The sequence below is a fragment of the Solanum dulcamara genome, chromosome 6, assembly GCF_947179165.1.
Source record: "Solanum dulcamara chromosome 6, daSolDulc1.2, whole genome shotgun sequence".
Lineage (NCBI taxonomy): Eukaryota > Viridiplantae > Streptophyta > Magnoliopsida > Solanales > Solanaceae > Solanum > Solanum dulcamara.
Window position 1 is genome coordinate 76371331 of NC_077242.1, and position 22158 is coordinate 76393488.

At 30.6% G+C, this 22158-nt stretch overlaps 1 protein-coding gene across 1 annotated transcript; it reads left to right on the plus strand.

The window, feature by feature from the left end:
• The first annotated feature begins 967 nt into the window (after window positions 1–967).
• LOC129891600 (very-long-chain aldehyde decarbonylase CER3) lies at window positions 968–11101 on the plus strand. The gene is made up of 11 exons (XM_055967014.1): window positions 968–1203; window positions 1727–1953; window positions 2656–2888; window positions 3585–3804; window positions 4736–4863; window positions 6142–6398; window positions 7046–7153; window positions 8288–8494; window positions 9349–9459; window positions 9721–9894; window positions 10757–11101. Exons 1-11 carry the CDS (start codon window positions 1153–1155, stop codon window positions 10931–10933), a joined length of 1893 nt encoding a protein of 630 aa, XP_055822989.1. The 5' UTR covers window positions 968–1152; the 3' UTR covers window positions 10934–11101.
• Window positions 11102–22158: the final 11057 nt, after the last annotated feature.

The following is a 22158-nucleotide window of genomic DNA, read 5'->3' on the forward strand; positions in this document are numbered from 1 at the left end:
GAAATGCTTATAAGATGATCAGAACAATATTGTTATAAGACCCATGTTTACTACTAAAAAAAAATGTAGTTACACGTATCTAACATAAATATATCGCTAATTCGTCGCTAAATGAGATTAGCGACAAATTTTATTATTGTCTAGCTACAAAATTTGTCTGTCGCTAAATCTAGTATTTTTTAGTAGTGATTTTTCTTTTCATGAGCTTTACGCAATATGTTTAAATTAGTCGAGTTCCAAAATAATTATCGAATACCAGACAAATAATTTTTAAAAATAAAAAGTGTAGAGGCCATTCCTCATTAAATTCTCCACCATCTCTATACAGCTGTGCTACTTGATTCCTAATTCAATGGAAAAAATAAATAAAATTTGACGCGTTGAATTTTCCAGTTGTTAGTTTTTTTTTTTTTTTTGAAGTCCATTTTTCTGTTGTAATATAAATGACTGATAGTGACAATAATTTTTTTTTAATAAGTAGTTTCAGAATTATTAAAAAAAATATTTTTTCCGTTTTAATTTATTTGTTTTATTTTTCTTTTTAGTTTATTTTTAAAAAAAAATTGACTATTCTTTAATTTCATGAACTGTCCAAATGACATGTTTAAGACCACGTGATTGCATGCAGGATGTTTTGGTAAATTTTATATATCTTTAGTTTAAGATCACAAGTCTAAACCAGCACGAGAAAAGCTAGCAAGGGACGAGGGAGTTCATCCGAACTCACTTATAAGAAAAATTACACTGTTTATACATGATTAAAATTATTGTTTATGGATATAGAGTAGATGTCAAACTCCATTTGGCCTCTTCGTGTATTTACTTTTTATATTTAGCGAAAGTACTTATTCCGCATTGTAATTCAGATAAATAAATTGAAATGGAGGGAATAATTATCCTTTTTCTATTTTCATAAGGTTTCATATTTCTATTTTTCATCTATATATAAGTGAGAATAGCCTAATGCTAACATAGTTCAATTATTTCACCTTCTTGAGAAACTAAACATACTCAGTTACTCACGACACAATATTATCTTTTTATTTGAGAAAAACAATTCATTTAGTTTCCCTTTTTCTTATATAGGGATTTGTTCAACATATTTTTCTCTTTAAGAGGGAGAAGATTTTGAATACTTTTTCTTGTTTAACAATGGAAGCTTCATTGTCAACATGGCCATGGGATTACTTGGGAAGTTTCAAGGTACTTATTAAAATTTCTAATTTTTTTAAAAATATTTTCTTCAAGTTCTTTCACTACTAAAAACAAGCGATTTTAAACTCTTATAATAGAAAAAAGTAAAAAATAGTCATTATTCTGAAGTTTCAACTTAATAATCGGTTTTCAACTCTTATTAATAGAAACATATTGATTGTTATGGAGTTTCCACTTATACAAGTGAAACTACATGATACTTGCTTGTCATAGAGTTTCACTAGTAAAACTTAAAACTATAGAACGATGGTTATTTTTCGATAACACGATTGAAAAGTGGCTAGCCCGCGCTATTAACTAGTACAATAATGTTTAAAAGTGGCTAGCCCGCTATTAACTAGTACAATAATGTTTAAAAGTGGCTAGCCCGCTATTAACTAGTACAATAATGTTTAAAAGTGGCTAGCCCGCTATTAACTAGTACAATAATGTTTAAAAGTGGCTAGCCCGCGCTATTAACTAGTACAATAATGTTTGACTTACTTTTTTTGTTTTGTTATATTTTGAACAGTATTTACTCTATGGACCTTTTATTGCAAAATGGTTTTACTCAAGATCTCAAGAAGATAACAACATCAAGGAAGCAACATGGTGTCTACATATTCTCATTATATGTTTACTTAGATGCACTTTGCATAGTGCTTGGAATTCTTTCAGTAACATGTTGTTCTTAACTCGAAATCGAAGAATAATCAAAGAAGGTGTTGATTTCAAGCAAGTTGACAATGAATGGGATTGGTAATTTATCTTGAATTAATCTTCTTTCAATTTATTTGCAATCTTGAAATTTCGTAGAATCAGTCACTGATGCTTGCTTCAGAAGCATATGTTGTTTATGTATATATTCCTCGGGGTAAGGTCCTTCCTCGAGCCCTACTTGTTCATCACTAGATGCTTCATGCACCGAATACAGAGGCGGATGCAGATTTTTGAGTTTAATATTGATTCTGAATTCTAAAAAAGGCAGTTGGGTGATTCTGGATAATTTATTTACACATATTAAGTGAATCTCTTAACATAAAGACAAGATTTTGATAAAAAATTATTGAATTCAGTCGAATCTGTAGCTTTCTTTCTAGCTACATCCCTGACACACAGTTCAATGGGTTCTGAATAATTAGTTATACATATTAAGTGAATTGCTTAATACAAATACAAGATTTTAATCAAAACTACTAAATTCTGTCAAACCTATAGCTTTTCTCTAGCTCCACCCTACCATTCGCCCACCGGCCACCCCAATCATCTTCTTTAATGTTGAACTTAAATTTCATTTAGTTTTGTAAATTCCAAAGGAAGTTTGTCATACGCCTTCAATAATGATATATCGAGGGGCATAAATTTCTTAAGTACACAATAATTTTACTATCAAAGCCTCTATTTTATGTTATTACTTCATGCAAATTTTTACTTGACCAAAACTTTTGTTGTATTTTTCAGGGATAATTTCATAATACTTCAAGCTATCATTGGTTCATTAGGTTTCTACATGCTTCAAGACCAAATAAATCTTCCTTTATGGGATTTGAGAGGATTTTTGGCTATCATAATTCTCCATATAACAATTTCAGAGCCACTTTATTATTTATTGCATAAATGCTTTCATGGAAACTATTTATTCAACAATTATCATTCAATTCATCATTCTTCACCGGTACCCCAACCATTTACAGGTAATTTATTTTCTTCACTTATTAAATACAATAACAATATATCCAATAAAATCTCACAAGTAGAGTTTGAGTCTTCACTTATTAAATAGTGTAGAGAATTTTTATACTATCAATATGTTTTAACCCGTAGTAAAATATATTATTTGTCTTTTTTTAGGTTATTAATATCACTTATTACAATCGAATTGTTATTTGGTAGTTATATTTTAAGTGATCTGGTCATAATTTAAACATTTTAAACATTATACGTCACCTAAAAAATAATTACAAATATTTTTTCATATTAAATGGAATTAGCAACATGGAAAACAAGACATGTGTAGCGAATTCAGAAATTAAAATAGCATGATTCTCAAAAATATGATAATTAATGTCACACATGGGATTTTGAACCAATGACCTAAAATAACTTTTGAACCCCTCTCTTGTATTATAATTTTTTTTTGTATATAAGAGGAATTTATCAATTTATATATAAGTGATAAATTTTAAATTATTTATGCCTTATTTATATAGTATAATTTTTCGTTTCTATCTCTATATTTATCTGTTATAACAAGTTAAACTATAATGATAATGTAAAAATATTTTTAGCCTATCAGTATATAAGATAAATCCATACTCCTTGTATTTATTATTTTTTTTGATTTTTAAATAACTCTTTCCTTTTTTTCTTTTCTTTTTTGGAAATTTCAGCTGGTCATGCTACATTTTTGGAGCATACAATATTAGGTGGAATTATTGGAATTCCAATTCTTGGATCTTGTCTATTGGGATATGGATCATTAACTATGATTTATGGTTATGTGTTGATATTTGATTGGCTAAGATGTTTGGGACATTGCAATTTTGAGATTATTCCTCATCAACTATTTGAAGCAATTCCTTTTCTCAAGTATTTGATCTACACTCCAACGTAAGTAAATACTCTCTTTTTTAAAAAAACAATTTGTACATATATTTTCATTGCGACTAACAGGTCACATGTTTGAATCGTGAAATAATCATTAATACTTGTATTAGAATAAGTTGTTTACATCACATTATTTGGAGCGCGACTCTACCTTCAAATACTATTAATGCGGGATATTTTGTGAATCTTTTCTTTTGTTGAAAACAATTATGCATAAATTATTGTCAACATGTTGTATACCAATAAGACTCTTAATTTGTGCAGAAAGTTTCGTTTTCATTAGTTTTGTGGCCAATTATAAGTTTTAAATTTTTTAAATCACATCTAAATAGATCGTTATTTTGACATAAGAGATTAATAAGACGCAAATATTTATAAGATTAATTTCTCTATTTAAATTATAAAAAATATTTGGCGATTTAAAAAAAAGATATTTATTACTTTTTAAAAGTTTACTATTTTATTGCTATAATTAGTGAAATGTTAAAGGGAGAGATAAAAAGTATTTTACACTTATATTTTTATGATTAAAATTGGTAAATATTTTTATTAAAAGGAGTGCAACAATTCTGGAAGATAGATAATACACATTGTATATGTATTATTTTACCTTGAGAAATTGTAAATTGAATTTAAATATTTATTGAAATCAGATTATAAATGAAATGTCCCAATTTCCTTGAGAATTATTTAAATAATTTCAACAATAAATTTTGCATATTGAATAAAGCATTAAATACACTCTTCAAGAAATTATATGGTTGAAAAAAGTTGGTGTACCTTCTGGCATAGGCAACAAAAGAAATTTAATGCCATAATATAACAATATTACATTTTATAATAAAATACATTTATTTTACTCATTTAATTCTTTAATTATTTTTTCTGATAACACATTTATTATTTCCCAATTTTTTGGCTATAAATTTGACAGGTATCACAGTCTGCACCATACAGAAAAAGGGACCAATTATTGCCTATTTATGCCAATTTTTGATGTGTTAGGTGACACACTTAACCCAAAATCATGGGAGATGCACACAAAATCAAGTGTTGAATCAGGTAAATTTTCACTCGGTATTCGCTATTTGTATTGATGATGGGTTAAATTAAGATTTGCGCCTAAAAGTTGATCATTAACAAAAACAACAAAGATGATTTCATATCTATTTCTTAGAAAATAATTGAGACAGAGAAAGTGGATTACAAGGTGAGAAATCGAACTCTCAGTAATAAGGTGAAAATTCAGATAAATAATCAATTAAGATTCCTTAATACTACCAATGATTTCATTTATTGAGATCGAATTGAAAATCTCTAATCAAGAATGAAAGAAATATGTACGACATATAATATATATCTTAATATAGACTAACGATTTTAGAATAACTAATAATATAAACCATTGGTTTTGTCAATACAATTTAACTATCATGTTCTAGCAGGTAACATATCTTAGTTTACAGGTAACTAATTTCTTTTTTTGTTAGGATTAATTACATATTATTATTCTTAGGTGATTTTATAGTGTTAATTGTTTTGTCAATATCGTAGGTAAAAGTATATATCACTACGGAAAAAGGGAAAAGTGTTAATTTATTATTACTACAAGGACAATTTTGAACATCATTAAATGTTTTTGTTTCTTTAAATTGAATGAGATAGCTTCTATTTAATAGAGAAAAAATTAGTTGAATAATTTTAAATTTATCTCTTTGTACAAAAATTCATATCAATTATCATAAAGAAGTTGTGGGTGAAAGAACCAAGGAAAAAATATGTACCCACTAAGCGTAAATAAATATATGTTATTTTAGTAAAACAAATAAATTGCCCCAAAATAAATATTATTTTAGAAATTTAAGACAAAAATTAGTATGCTTTATATTCCATGTTTTAACAGTATACAATTTTCAACACACATATATTAAATATAGATAATTTAATAATAAAATACATATTATATTTATTGATTTCTTAATGTACATAATTTTTGCTAACATAATATTTCTTTTGGGACAGAGAAAATATATGACATGTACTTTTCAAATAAACTTCTTTCGACTTCAATTTTGAACAATTTTTTTTGGACATTTTACTCGGAATATTTGAGATGTGATCTACGAAAGATATCTACGAACCGTATAAGGTCCTATAGTCCATAGATGGGACTTGTAGGGAGAGCCCTGAGGTTTGGAAATTTGACTAAGTGTTAGGTCACTTGACGAGAGGATCCTACGGACCGTAGAAAGTTCTTCGATCCATAGGAATTGATCATTCAAATTCTTATCTGATTTTTTTAATTATATATTAATTAATTTATTTTAATTTATTTTTCAGGTAAAAATGGGAGGGTGCCAGATTTTGTATTTTTGGCACATATAGTGGACATGACTTCTGCAATGCATGCACCATTTTTATTCAGATCATTTGCTTCAACTCCATTTTGCACAAGACTCTTTTTGCTTCCCGGTTTGCCTATAGTTTTTGTATTCCTATTTGTCATGTGGGCATACTCCAAGGTCTTTTTGGCAACTTTTTATAACTTGAGGGGCCGATTACATCAAACTTGGGTGGTTCCTCGCTTCGGTTTCCAGGTTTGTTAATATATCATTTTTCTCCCTCTATTTTTCTTTTATTACAATTTTAACCAACTTAACTTTTTTCACGAGGCAAACGCGTGATTTTTTTTTAATAATGCGAGGAAGTGTGACCACTTACCCACCCCACACCGATGTTTAAATCAAATCAATGAATGCATGATATGTTTATTTTATACATAGTATGACTACTTTTATTCATGTGAAAACAATTAGATTTTATCCGGACTATGTGTATATATCAACAAATCCACTAAATTTTATAAATATTCTACCGTTAACTCAATGACTATTTTACATTAATTTGATACTATTGAAGAAACTTATAAATTTTAAATTCTGCATCTGCCTTTTTTTTTTACACATATTTATGAGTTCACTTTAAATTTTAACTACTGAAGTTAAACTGGTTGGATTTGATGTGAACACATGATGGAAGATAAGTATTTACCGGACCAACCCTCTTGTGTGTTCAGATATCATATTAAATTATGTGATTATTTCATTAAAAAAAAATTACTTCTATTTACTTAATTATATTTTCGAGATGCTTTTATCATTTATTTTCTGGTGATTTCTTTTTAAAAAAATTGTTATATTTCAAAGTGTTATTTTTATTCTCATTGATTTATTTGGTGTGGCAGTATTTCTTGCCATTTGCAGCTGAAGGAATTAATAACCAAATAGAGCAAGCAATTCTTAGAGCTGATAAATTGGGAGTCAAAGTTATCAGCCTTGCTGCATTGAATAAGGTACTTATTTAAACACCCCCCCCCCTCACTACTAAAAAACACTGCATTTATCTATCAATGTCGTCGCTGGTCAGTCGCTATTTTGCTTGTAGCTAACAAAAATTTATCGCTAAGTAGGGTTAGCAATGGATTTTGCTGTTTAGCTATAAAATTAGTCCATCACTAAATTTAGATTTTTTAGTAGTGCTTTATTTTGGCTCGACTATTTCGAATCTGCGTTAGAAAGTCTTATTTTGGGGGGTTAGCGTGTTATCTACTAAAAGGCAATTTCATTTTCAGAAATAGAAATCTCGAGATTTTTAGTCAAGAATGGAGAGATACTAATTGTTTGACCACAACCTTGATTTCTTAATTTAATTACTTGTAAAATTTGATCATTAGGCATCTAGATCTTGTCACATGGTGAATTAAACATGAAGAAAGACTACTCCATAAAATATGTTATGTGCTTCTCTATGATATAAATAGAAATAACGTAGCTACGTGCCTTTTGTGCAAAGTCAAGTTCAACACCTAATGTTGCGCGGTAGAGTAGTAAGTATTTTTCATTCTTAATCAGATATTTTGTATTAAAGTTCTAGATATGGAGTCTTCTTTCGTAGAATGCACATTATCTTTTAAAATAGAATTTTTTAACACGAATTTGAATTTGTCAAAACCAAAAACGGATATCGAATATTGATTGAGAAATAAAATAAAATAAAAAGTTTAAAGTGTAATTAATTTATTTGCATGTGATGGACACTTTTTGGTTAGTTGAAACTTTTAAAATTTGGTTGGTAAATGGATCTTCATTCATTAATGCTACAATAAAAATGGTGAAGGTACATAGCTGTAATAATTAATTAAATCATTTATGATGAAAGGTACATCAGTGAGTAATATCGTTTTCTCCTAAAAGAATATATTTCATTAATGAAGGAAATAATTTTTTTAAAAACATACTGTGTATTTAGTAGGCCGAATTTTCTTCTTTTAATATTATTATTTGTGTTTTGTTGCAGATTATATTTTCTTTACTGGTTTTAACTTTCTGGTTTTGAAATTATATTAAAATTACTTGTTATTAACTTATTATTATGTAATTTTTTTTTATATAAAAATACATTAAACTTTTTTTTTGTTTATTTTCAGAATGAGGCACTAAATGGAGGTGGAACATTATTTGTGAACAAACATCCTAACCTTAAAGTTAGAGTTGTTCATGGAAATACATTAACAGCAGCAGTAATCCTTAAAGAAATTCCAGAAAATGTCACTGAAGTTTTCTTGACTGGAGCCACTTCTAAACTTGGTAGAGTTATTGCTCTTTACCTATGTAGAAGACAAGTTCGTGTTCTTGTAAGTCTCTATTCCGTTCGTTTCAATTTGTGTGATGTAGTACTTTATTTACGGGATGATAAAATTAGCTCAATCATTATAAGTGTCGACAGATTAATTAATAACTCGTTTGTTTATTAGCTCATCGTAACTCATTGCATCTAATTTAGCTCGTCTAAAAATTAAGCTAATTTGGATTAAATATATCGAAAAATAATAATTTATAAGAAATCTTATCGATTTTTTTTATATGTTAGATATTGCTATAATTATAGGTGAGAAATATACGGGTTGGGCTGAGTAAATTAATGGACGGCTGATTGACCTATTTGAAATGAGCTGAAATGTGGGTCATAATTAACCCAACCTGTCCAACTTGTTCTTTTATAATTTTTCATTACCTTATAAAATTATTACTTTTCTTTAATATAATTATATATAACAGATTAAATAAAATAAAATATCTTTTTAAAAATATTTTGACAAATTTTTTTATAAATTAATTTGAATTAGTTATCAATTCAAACTTTGATTGTTGAAATTGGTTGAGTTGATATATGAATGGGTCAGTAATCAACTCAAACGGTAGGGCCGGAGGTTATAATTTCACTCCCTAACTTTGTCATCTCTAATTATATAATAAAGGAAAAAAAGTTTTATTTTGTAATTAAACAAATTATACAAAAAGAAATAATAGAATTTAAAATAGGTAAGAGTTGGATAAATGGAATTATGATGTATTGTTTAGCTTAGTTAATAATTTGCACATTTATTATCTCAGTATATTGTATAGGGATGTAAATTGTACAATTTTTTTCTTTAATTTGGAAGTTACTAATTTTCATCTATAACTTTTTTTTAATCCAAAATTGTAGATGTTAACTACGTCTACTGAAAGATTTCAAAATATCCTAAAGGAAGCTCCTGTTGAATATCAAAAATATCTAGTCCAAGTGACAAAGTATCAAGCTGCCAAAAATTGCAAGGTATATACATATATTATTTATTTAACGATATGCAACTATTTTTTAGTATTTCTATCATTGCTTCTTTCATCTGTATTTTCTTTGCAAGGTAAGACTGCGTACAATAGACCCTTGTAGTTGGGCCCTTCCCCAAATCATGCGCATAGCAGAAGCTTTAGTGCACCGAGATGTCCAATTAAAAATAGAATAAAGTAAAAACAAATTATTCTTATTATTTTCAATTAATAATTTTTATGTTTATTTGGCTTGTGATGTTTATAGACATGGATAGTTGGAAAATGGATTACACCAAGAGAGCAAAGTTATGCACCTAAAGGAACTCATTTTCACCAATTTGTGGTTCCTCCAATTTTGGCATTTAGAAGAGATTGTACTTATGGTGATCTTGCAGCTATGAGATTACCAGAAGATGTTCAAGGAGTTTCTTCTTGTGAGGTATGTCTTAAATATTATTCCGTCTATATTATATGTCTTTTAAGATCTTTGCCTACGTCTCTTAAAAAAGACATGCATTTAGTGTAAGATTATTTGTCTAAACTATCATTTTATCTCTCCTTACGCGTCTTATTTTCGTTCCAGTTTATGTAACCTAATTCCTTTTGTTCTGAAAGAACGATCCATTTTTGAAGGGAGCCCTTTCCTTACTCCTCAATATAGTCGTTTTATACATTAAAATTTGCAGAACCTAATTGGGAACGATTTTGCCTAAAGTTTTCGTTTTATCCTTAACTATGATCTCTTGTAGCCAAACAATTATTGTTATCCCATGCTTAATGTCATAAGTTTAATTTTTTTATTATTATTTCTTAAACTTCGTGTCTAGTAAAATAGGTTCTTTTGGAATAGGAGGAAGTGTATGCTTTCGAGGAAAAAGATTAAAAGCATTACTCACTCCGTTTCAATTAACTTAAAACTTCTCATTTTTCCTTAATGACAAACTTTATAATCATATTTAAGACCACGAATTTCAAAAGTTCTTATAGCTACACAATTGTTATGACATATTTAAAATCATAAATTTCCAAATTATTTATTTCTTTCTTAAAATTCGTGTCGAGTCAACCTAATAACAGTCAAATTGAAACAGAAGGGAATACAAAAAGTTACACATTTAGCCGCTCGGCCAAAAATTCTTACAACTACTAGTCAATATACATATATTATACCCTAATTATACATCTATCAGTTATATTTTTGGGTGGAAGACTATTTAAGTTAATTCCTATATTTAATTTCTCATTCAAGATTTTATTTTTATATTTTTTGCTCATTTTTTCTTCATAATTCTTTTTAACAGTACACAATGGAGAGAGGGGTAGTCCATGCATGCCATGCAGGAGGGGTTGTGCATTCATTAGAAGGATGGACACATCATGAAGTTGGGGCTATTGATGTAAACAGAATTGACTTAGTTTGGGATGCAGCTTTGAAACATGGTCTAAAAGCAGTGTCATTTCTCAAAAAGACAGATTAATTAAATTAATTAATTAAGTTGTGAAGTCATGAAAAAGTCCCTAATAGCCACAAAGAAAGGGAAAAAAAAAGAGAGAGAAAAAAAGGATATTGGCTTAGAATTCACTAATTGATTCAATTCAAAGAGAGAATATTTATGATTTTATAAATGCATATATATATATATATATTGTTATAATATTCCAATGACTATGTACATTTGAATTCTAATTTATTTCCATTTTTGCCATATCTCTAGGGTTGTTTTGTTCAATTCTTTTCTCGATTCAAGATATCATCATAGAACTCCAAAACCTATACTTGTTTGTATATATAGAAGGAAATCTTCGTTTGTTCATATATATTTTGATTTGTTATAGCAAAATATTGTTATAGATAACATATTATAGAACATAACATGAAAAATTAATTTCAGAAAAATTTGATCGCTATAACGAGATATTGTTATAAAAAATGACTATTATAGAAAAGTTTGATTATATAGATATTGAATAGAATTGACTTAATTTGGGAAGCACCTATGAAACATGGCTTAAAGCTTGTCAAGTTTCAAAAAGACAGAATAATTAATTAATAGCATATAAGTTCTTAAATTAATAATAGCAACAAAAGCCCCCATATAGCAACAAAAAAAACATTTTTGGGGTATTCTCTCTTATAGTGAAAAAGAAAGAGGAGAAACCTAGTAGTTGTATGCTTATCAAAGTCGAAAGAGAATTCACTATTTGAAGTTTATATATTCTGGTAATTTCTCACTCGCTAGTTGCGAAGCCAAAAAATTGTATATTCGGCCCTGATCAGAATACTCATGCAAATAAAAAAATGGGAAAAGAAAAAAAATCTCACAATTATATTTTCTTTATGTCTTATTAGTACTATTGAATAAGCAAATGGAAATTTATGTGTCACGATTCGAATTTGGGTGTGATGACACTTATCTCAACCCACTGAGATAAGTTAGCCTAAAACCTAACGGAAAGTAAATGCGGAACTAAATGAGATAAAGAAAGGTTTAACTTGGTCAAAAACAAATAAATAATCTAAAAATCCCCAAGACTGATTTTCACGTGTACAAGTCACTAATACATTACCGAAGTACGAAAGAAAATACAGTCACAATGTCTTTGTCGATAGAGTAGGACTAAATCATAATGAAAGAGTAAGAGGTGTCCGCTAGATGGATGTAACAGTTACCTCAACACTCGAAATGATAACCAAACACTAGGAGATCAAGCAGGTCCGGGCTCACAACTTACACAATTGTAGAAGCAAGGGGTGAGTACGAAACAACAAGGTACTCAGCAAGTGGACAACTAAAACTAAGCAATGATCAATAGATAAAAGTACTCTTGTTCTCCCAACCGAACCTCCTTCACTACAACCTACATAAAACCAGCCCAACTCTACACGTGTACAATAATAACAATAATATAGTTCATGAATACTCATCAATAGTCTTATCAAATGAATCATAGCAAGTCAAGTTTAGCATATACAGCGCAATAAAGGGGTAAACACAAATTCACAAATATCATAAAGGTGCAATGCAATGAAATAATGCATGTCTGTCCTATCGGTACACATCCGCTGAATCACAGTCTGGAATCCATGGGGGATATTTCTGTCCATGTAACCTGCCACGGAGCGTGTGGCCTGACCCCTTGTGTTTCATAATACCTATCATGGAGCGTGTGGCCCGACCTCTTTGTTTCATATCATTTCCAGTCTCATCAAAGTATATCAAAACCAATGCAATCAATCCATGTTCATACCATGCACAATAATAGCATGATATTAGTAATAATTCTCACATCTCATATCAATATAGACATTTCACATGTCCAAAATAAGTCAATAAACTCGTCGCATCGATCATACTCATACACGTCATTAGATTTCCATTTTATACACCTCATCTCCATTTTAAGGTCAATCATACAGTCAATAACCCAGTCCAATTCTCATTACTCCCCAGTGCACATAACAAGGACATACAAGCATCTACAAGCTTAAACTAAGGTTTAGAAATTCACTTGCCTCAATTAATCGAATAATCACTTTGAAATTTGAGCCTTTCGTAACGCTCCTAAACGATCAAAATCTATTCAAATAATTAATTACAATAAGATTTCGGAACTAACAACACTCATGCTAATATATGACTAACCTAGACTCAAGAACTAATCCAAATCTATGATTAATTTTCTCAATCTCAAGCTTAGAGTTAAGCCTCAATTTCTTCTAATAAAATAAATCTAATTATATTCATATAATACAATACACCTATTATTTAATAACCTATCTCAATATATCAAAACTTGAATTATAATGTGATAATAATAAGAAAAATTTCATCCTGAAATTATGTTACGCCATCAGTAACCTACTGTTAAGATATCAACATGCAAACTTGACCTATATTATACCAAAACATATCACAATCTAATCTTTCAAAAAATTAATGCATCCTTGGACCTTATTAATATCCCACTCAATATTTGTCATCATTACCTTGCTAATTTACTTATTGTTGTAAAATGAGACTAAATTAACAATTTAATACTGAAAGAGAGAGTAAATAGGAGAACTGAAGAAGAAGCAAAGCACAGAATATTTTGTTTTTTTTTTCTTTACAACTATCAATTACCAATTCATGGTAATGTATATATAGGTGTTAATTTAGTGGGATGCCCACTTTTAGTGGGCCCCACTTTAATATAAAAATGTGGTGGGCATTCCACTTATATGTGGACACTCCACTTAACACTCCCCCTTGGATGTCCACGTGTAATGTGTTTACATAAAAACACTTTACAAGAAATAATATACTAAGTTATTCTGATGTTGTGTCTACATATCTGATAATACGCCTTGATTGCTGCCTCATTAAAAACCTTACCAGGAAAACCCAATGGGACAAAACCTTGGTGAAGGAAAAAAGAGTGCAGCGCGTATTTACTCCCCCTGATGAAAGCTTCATTTGATATTTTGGAGACGGCGCATTCCAACCTTATGCCTTAGCTTCTCAAAAGTTGATGTTGGTAATGCCTTTGTGAATAAATCTGCAAGATTATCACTTGAACGAACTTGTTGTACATCAATTTCACCATTCTTCTGAAGATCATGTGTGAAGAATAATTTTGGTGAAATGTGTTTCGTTCTGTCTTCTTTTATGAAGCCACCTTTCAATTGAGCTATACACGCGGCATTGTCTTCGAATATAATTGTGGGTACTTTAACATTATTTTCCAGACCACATCTTTCTTTGATGAACTGTATCATCGACCTCAACCACACACATTCTCTACTTGCTTCATGAATTGCTATTATTTCAGCATGATTTGAAGAAGTAGCAACAATGGACTGTTTTGTAGATCGCCATGATATAGCAGTCCCTCCGTGTGTAAACAGATAACCTGTCTGAGATCGAGCTTTATGTGGATCTGATAAATAACCTGCATCTGCATAACCAATAAGGTCTGCGTAACCTTTGTTAGTATAAAACAAACTCATATCAATCGTACCCTTCAGGTATCGCAAAATGTGTTTGATACCGTTCCAATGCCTTCGCGTTGGGGAAGAACTATACCTTGCTAGCAAATTAACAGAAAATGTTATATCAGGCCTAGTTGCGTTAGCAAGATACATAAGTGCACCAATAGCACTGAGATATGGTACTTCAGGACCAAGAATTTCTTCATCCTCTTCTGGAGGTCGAAATTGATCTTTTTCTACTTCAAGTGATCGAACAACCATTGGAGTACTTAATGGATGTGCTTTGTCCATGTAAAATCTTTTTAAGATTTTCTCAGTGTAGGCAGATTGATGGACAAAAACTCCGTCTGCTAAATGTTCAATTTGTAGACCTAGACAAAGTTTTGTCTTTCCAAGGTCTTTCATTTCAAATTCTTTCTTTAGATATTCAATTGCCTTTTGGACCTCTTCAGGGGTTCCAATGAGATTTATGTCATCAACATAAACGGCGAGTATAACAAACTCTGATTCCGTTTTCTTAATAAAAACACATGGACAAATAACATCATTAATATAACCTTCATTTATTAAGTACTCACTTAGGCGATTATACCACATACGCCCTGATTGTTTCAGACCATATAATGATCTTTCGAGTTTTATTGAGTATACTTCCCGAGACTTTTTACATGCTTCAGGCAATTTTAATCCTTCTGGAATTTTCATGTAAATTTCATTATCAAGTGAACCATAAAGGTAAGCTGTAACCACATCCATTAGGTGTATTTCAAGATTTTTATGTACAGCTAAACTGATGAGATATCGAAATGTTATCCCATCCATAACCGGTGAATATGTTTCTTCATAGTTGACTCCGGGTCTTTGAGAGAATCCTTGTGCAACAAGGCGTGCCTTATATCTTACAATTTCATTTCTCTCATTTCGTTTTCTAACAAAAACCCATTTATAACCAACTGGTTTTACACCTTCAGGGGTTTGGACTACAGGTCCAAAAACCTCACGTTTAGCAAGTGAGTCTAATTCTGATTGAATTGCCTTTTGCCATTCTGGCCAATCACATCTACGTCGACAATCTTCGACGGATTTAGGTTCAAGACTTTCACTATCTTGCATGAGGTTAATTGCAACATTATACGCAAAAACATTATCCACCGTAATTTTTGATCGATCTAAATTTATCTCATCACCGGTAGAACTTATTGAAAGTTCTTCATTCACTTGAGTATCGGGTTCACTGATTTCTTCAGGAATATCAGGATTACTCAAACCTTGACCTTCTTCAGGAAGTTCCTGTGTAGTATCATCTTTATTATTTCTTACGCTTCTTTTTCTAGGATTTTTATCCTTTGAGCCCAACGGTCTACCACGCTTCTGGCGTGTTTGAGATTCAGAAGCTATGATACTTGTAGATGATCCTTTTGGGACATCAATTCGGATAGGTACATTCACTGCAGGGATATGTGACTTAGTTATCCGTTTCAAATCAGTAAATGCATCTGGCATTTGATTTGCTATTTTCTGTAAGTGGATGATCTTCTGGACCTCCTGCTCACATGTGCGGGTGCGTGGATCAAAATGTGATAGTGATGAAACTTTCCACGCAATTTCTTTTTCTTTTTCGGGTTCCTTTTTCTCTCCCCCTAATGGCGGGAAAATTGTTTCATCAAACCGACAATCTGCAAATCGAGCAGTGAATAAATCTCCAGTCAACGGTTCAAGGTATCGAATTATGGAGGGTGAGTCAAACCCAACATATATGCCCAACCTTCGTTGAGGGCCCATTTTTGTACGTTGTGGTGGTGCTACAGGCACGTATACCGCACAACCAAAAATTCTTAAATGAGCTATATTTGGTTCATTACCAAATACTAATTGTGACGGGGAGTATTTATTATAATGAGTCGGTCTGAGACGTACAAGTGCTGCTGCATGTAAGATAGCATGACCCCAAACAGTAATTGGCAATTTTGTTTTCATTAGTAGAGGTCTTGCTATTAATTGTAGGCGCTTAATAAATGACTCTGTAAGGCCATTTTGAGTATGAACATGAGCAACAGGATGTTCAATTTTTATCCCAATTGATAAACAATAATCATTAAATGCTTGGAATGTAAATTCTCCAGCATTATCAAGGCGAATGGCCTTAATTGAATAATCTGGGAATTGCGCTCTCAATCTTATTATTTGTGCTAACAATTTCGCAAACGCCAGGTTGCGAGATGATAATAAGCACACATGAGACCATCTAGATGATGCATCTATTAGGACCATAAAATATCTAAACAATCCACTAGGTGGATGAATAGGTCCACATATATCTCCATGTATACGCTCTAAAAAGCCAGGAGATTCGATGCCAACCTTCAGGGTCGATGGTCTGGCAATTAATTTGCCTTGATAATAAGCAGCACATGAAAATTCATCATTTGTAAGAATCTTCTGGTTCTTTAACGGATGTCCAGTTGAATTTTCAAGAATTCGTCTCATCATTATTGATCCAGGATGACCTATTCGATCATGCCATAGCACAAATATATTTGGATCAGTAAACTTCTGGTTTACGATCATATTTGCTTCAATTGCACTAATTTTTGCATAATATAGGCCAGATGACAGAGTTGGTAATTTTTCCAAAATATATTTCTGGCCTGAGACACTCTTGGTTATACCAAGATATTCAATATTCATTTCATTTAGTGTCTCAACATGATATCCATTTCTGCGGATATCTTTAAAACTTAACAAGTTTCATGAGGATTTAGAAGAAAATAGTGCATCTTCTATAACAATTTTTGTTCCCTTAGGCAGAATTATAGTAGCTCTTCCGGAGCCTTCTATCATTTTTGAATTACCAGAAATTGTAGTAACATTAGCTTTTCTTCTAAGTAAATTGGAAAAATATTTCTCGTCTTTAAATATAGCATGGGTTGTTCCACTATCAATTACACAAATATCCTCGTGATTTATCATTGATCCAAACAAGATTTGACGCATTTCCATATTTTCTTCACAAAGAAAGAAAATAAATATTATAATTAATACATAATTTATTATACAAAATTTTATTTTATTACATGGATCTAGAAAAATACAAACATAATATTTAATAAATACAACAACAAAGATAATTGTTTAAATATTATCTGGCTTATCAACATTCATATTTACTTCTGGAAAATTAAAGAAATCAGCTACATCCAGATACATGGGCTCAATATTGTCCTCAGAGATAAAATTTGTCTCTGGATTATTTTCTGCCCTCTTTAACGATGCCTGATATAGCTGAACCAAGCGTTTTGATGACCGGCAAATCCGCGACCAGTGCCCCACACCTCCACATCTATGACATATTGTTTCTGAATTATTCTTCGGTAAAGCTTCTGGCTTTTTACCCTGCCTTTTATATTGCTGGTTATTTCTCGGTGCCAGCCGAGCATCATGATTAAAATTTCTTCTTTGATTACGACCACGACCACGACCACGACTGGGGCCATGGCCTCTTTCTCGTTGGTTAGAATTTGCCTGATTCACTTCAGGGAGTGGCAAAGAACCAACTGGCCGACTATCATGATTTTTCATTAATAGTTCATTATGTCTTTCAGCAATAAGAAGGTGAGAAAGTAATTCAGAATATTTTTTAAAGCCTTTTTCGCGATATTGCTGCTGCAGGAGCATATTCGCGGGTGGAAATGTGGAGTACGTTTTTTCAAGTTTATCTTGTTCCGTGATTTCATCTCCGCATAAAGTTAACTGAGCTATAATTCTAAATAAAGCAGAATTATATTCAGTTATATTTTTAAAGTCCATCAGTCTCAGATTTAACCAGTCATAACGTGCTTGTGGAAGCATGACCAACTTCAGGTGGTCATACCTTTCTTTTAAATTTTTCCACAATTTCAAGGGATCTTTTAATGTAAGATATTGTAATTTAAGACCCTCGTCAAGATGGTGGCGGAGGAAAATCATAGCTTTTGCACGGTCTTGACTAGATGCCGTGTTATCATCTTTGATGGTGTCTGCCAGACCCATCGATTCAAGATGAATTTCGGCATCTAGTGCCCATGAAGAGTAATCTTTTCCAGAGATATCCAAAGCAACAAATTCAATTTTTGAAATATTTGCCATTTTATGAAAATAAATTTAAATAAACTTCTTACCACTTTTTGTTACCTTGAAAAATTAGTCGGAGCCTCGTGCTGATAACGTGTTGTAAAATGAGACTAAATTAATAATTTAATACTGAAAGAGAGAGTAAATAGGAGAACTGAAGAAGAAGCAAAGCACAGAATTTATAATTTATTTGTCCACTAATATTTTTTTTTCCCAAAACATGTCTCCAGCAACCACGTACTTACTTTAGTTCTTTTCCTTAAAAAAAATAAACAAATGTATGTGTGGCATCATACAATTTAATAGAAAAGTTGAAAGAATTGAAGTTTCAAATTAATCGTACCTGAAGCAGCGTCCCTCTTCCTTTGCAGTTCATGCGCGTATCCGACTGAAGAATATCAAACCCTTTTTGTTACTTTATTCAATATTACACATTGGCTAAGTGACATAGGGTATTAAATAAATTATGGTCTTAGCCCATTAATTACTAACTAAATTAATTATTTTAAATTATCCATCAATTAATTAATCGTAGTTAAACGAATAGTTCAAAATTTCTATTTAAAATTTACGAAAAGGGTCTTTTATGAAAGAGAGAGGATTGGTTCTCAAAATGTCCTAACGGGCCATTACATTAAGAAATCAAGGAAGAATACAATTAGTGTTTCAAAAAAATTCTTGTGCTAAAAGCAAAACTAGCAAGAAATCTTCAAAATGATATTGGTGTCATAGCTCAAATAGAATTTTCGAGTTCGAGCTTTGAAAATTTAGAAATCTCTAGAGGAGAAAACTTCCTCGTTAATGGATTTTATATGATGCAAACCTAAATTAATTGTGTCAACAAATTACGAATATCATATGATTATACTTTAAAAAAAGTCAAAATTATAATGCATAAACTGATAAAAGGATGCTACATCAATGGCCCAATCTGTCCTCTTACTTTTGGGCCATTAATGACTATCCAAATAGTATATTTATGTTTTGCAAAAACAAAAAACAATTCATTGGGCTATACCCAAGATAATTAAGATGAGACTCAATAACTGGGCCAGCTCACTAGGACTCTTCAAAACGAAACATACAAAAAAAATTACCTAAATACACAATTTATTTTACCATATTCTCTAAAATTTTCTATCATTTAAAAAAATTACAAAGATTCCTACTCTCTTCTATTCTCTGATACATCACTGTACGCGATGAGTCGGTTAGATACATCACTTTATGTGATGTATCAGGACGTCAAATACGTCACTTTACGCGATGTATCGGTCGGATACATCATTTATGTGATGTATTAGATCATCGAATACATCACTTTACGCGATGTATAAGACATTAGATAGATCACTTTACGCGATGTATCGATCGGATAATGTATCAGGTCGTCGGATAAATCCCTGCTCCTTCCATTTCATTTTAACAGTCGTTTTAGCTTCTTCTTTTTTACGCTTATTTAAAAAATAATAAATATAAATTATAGTTTACTAAGTTGCCTATATATTTAACAAAGATGGCTTTATTTTTCCTTTGAAATATGCATATATATTTTTTTATTGTTAAGAATCTAATTGAAAATAATCGTCAAATTTAGTCTTGAATTTCTAAAAGTGGCAACTTTTTTGGGATACAATTAACATTATGCGAGTCTATTTGTCATTTGATTTACATTTTAGGAAGAAGTGAAAAATGTTGACTTCGAAAAAATTAGAGGTGTCAAATGAACAAGTTGGATTAAAATCATATAACGAGACAATCAGCGGTTCAGTCAGAATTTTCATTGGAAAAATTCAAAAACTAAAAACTAAACCAACAAAATAATCAAAAGGATTCAACATTTACTATATTTATGTAAAAAAAATCATCTTATATATACAGTAAAATTTTCTGACGAATGGGTCCGATTCCACCACGGAAGGATGTCTTAAACATATCTTACAAAGAGTTTAAGAAAATGGGCAAAGAGTTTAAGAAAAAACAAAATATTTTTTCTAATCTAAAATAAGTCATAAATATTTGTGTAATATATAATATCTCACTAAAGGTAGGATAAAAAGATAAAGTAAAATATTTCTAATTAAGAAAATATTACATATCTTTTTGAGATAGGCTAAAAATAAAATATGATGCGTAAATTAGGAGAGAGAGAGTAGGTCTCTTCTTCAATTCCAATTTGTCTAATCTTCGATAAATAGAGTTATTCGATTTATTTGAAATAAAATTTACACAAAATCTTCAATTTGTTTGACATAAAATTTACATATTTAAAAATTACGTGAGTGAAAAGTATTATATGTTACCATAATTAACCATTCAAAATATTTAAAAGATATTTTTAAAAAATTATTTGAACTATTTATTAATTTGACCACTTACCTGTTTTGCTGCAGCCACATAATTAAATTTCCTAGAACTAACATCTGAGGTCCATATTTTGTCTAGGCATAAATGCTACTTGTAGGTTTTAGAAAAAAAGAAAATTGAGTACACCCTAGTTCTCAAATTTTAGATTCCAACTATTTGGATCTAGCCGGAGTTAGTTGATTCAGAATGAATGGATGTCATCATATTATATATGTTTAAGAATTTTACTACTAAATAAGGAAGAATTTTTAAAACAATGTTATATATCGTTGTAAATTCATCAAAGATCATGAGCTATTTGATAAAAATTGTTGTAAAATATTTCTGATGAGCAAATTTTTGATAGAATATTTAGTCGGATTTTTTTTTTGTGGTGTCTATTTTTGCGTGTGTATATATACCTAGTTTGCACCGAAAACAATGTTGGAGATCTTGGATTGTAGACAAAGTTTGATGGAAACAGTTTCGCCATGAAATCTGGCGGAATTTTATATATATAATTCGAGTTGAGAATAATGATTTCAGTTGAATCAACATAATCTGTCCTAAATTTGTATTTTACACGCGAAGACACTCATCCCCTTCCCCAACACCCCAACTATTTAACATCAAAATCTAATTAATGAGACACGCGTCTATTATATATACACAATTCAAATTAAAAATAATAATTTCAGTTAAATCTACATAATTCTTTCTTTCGGATGAGACCACCCCATCCCCTCCCCCCCTCCCCCCATCCCTATTGAACATTAAAATCTAATTAATGAGGCACACATACGTTATATATACATAATTCAAGTTGAGAACAACAATTTAAATTGAATCTACAAAATTCATCCTAAATTCATTCTTCTGAATGAAATCACCCATCCCTTCCCTCCAAAATTGCTAAACATCAAAATCTAATTAATGATTTCAGTTGAATCTACATAATTTGTCTAGATCCACCCTTTCAGACGAAAACACACTTCCCTCTTCCCCTCCTTTCAAAATTATATATATAGTTCGAGTTGATCAGAATAATGATTTCAGTTTGTATCTACATAATCTATTCTAGATCCGTACTTTCAAACCATCCCACCCCACCCCCGGCCCCCTCCTCCCCCCACACACACCAAAAAAAAAGAATTGTTCAACATCAAAATCTAATAAATGAGAGTCACATGCATTATATATACATAGTTCAAGTTGATCAGAATAATAATTCAAGTTAAAGTTATATAATCTGTTCTAGATCCGCTCTTTTGGATG

What these genes read in the sequence shown, in the direction of transcription:
- LOC129891600 (XM_055967014.1), top strand. Translation starts at nt 1,153, where the DNA reads ATGGAAGCTTCATTGTCAACATGGCCATGGGATTACTTGGGAAGTTTC. An exon ending in ATTACTTGGGAAGTTTCAAG is followed by an intron (nt 1,204 to 1,726) that starts GTACTTATTAAA and finishes TATTTTGAACAG; the next exon opens with TATTTACTCTATGGACCTTT. An exon ending in GGTACCCCAACCATTTACAG is followed by an intron (nt 2,889 to 3,584) that starts GTAATTTATTTT and finishes TGGAAATTTCAG; the next exon opens with CTGGTCATGCTACATTTTTG.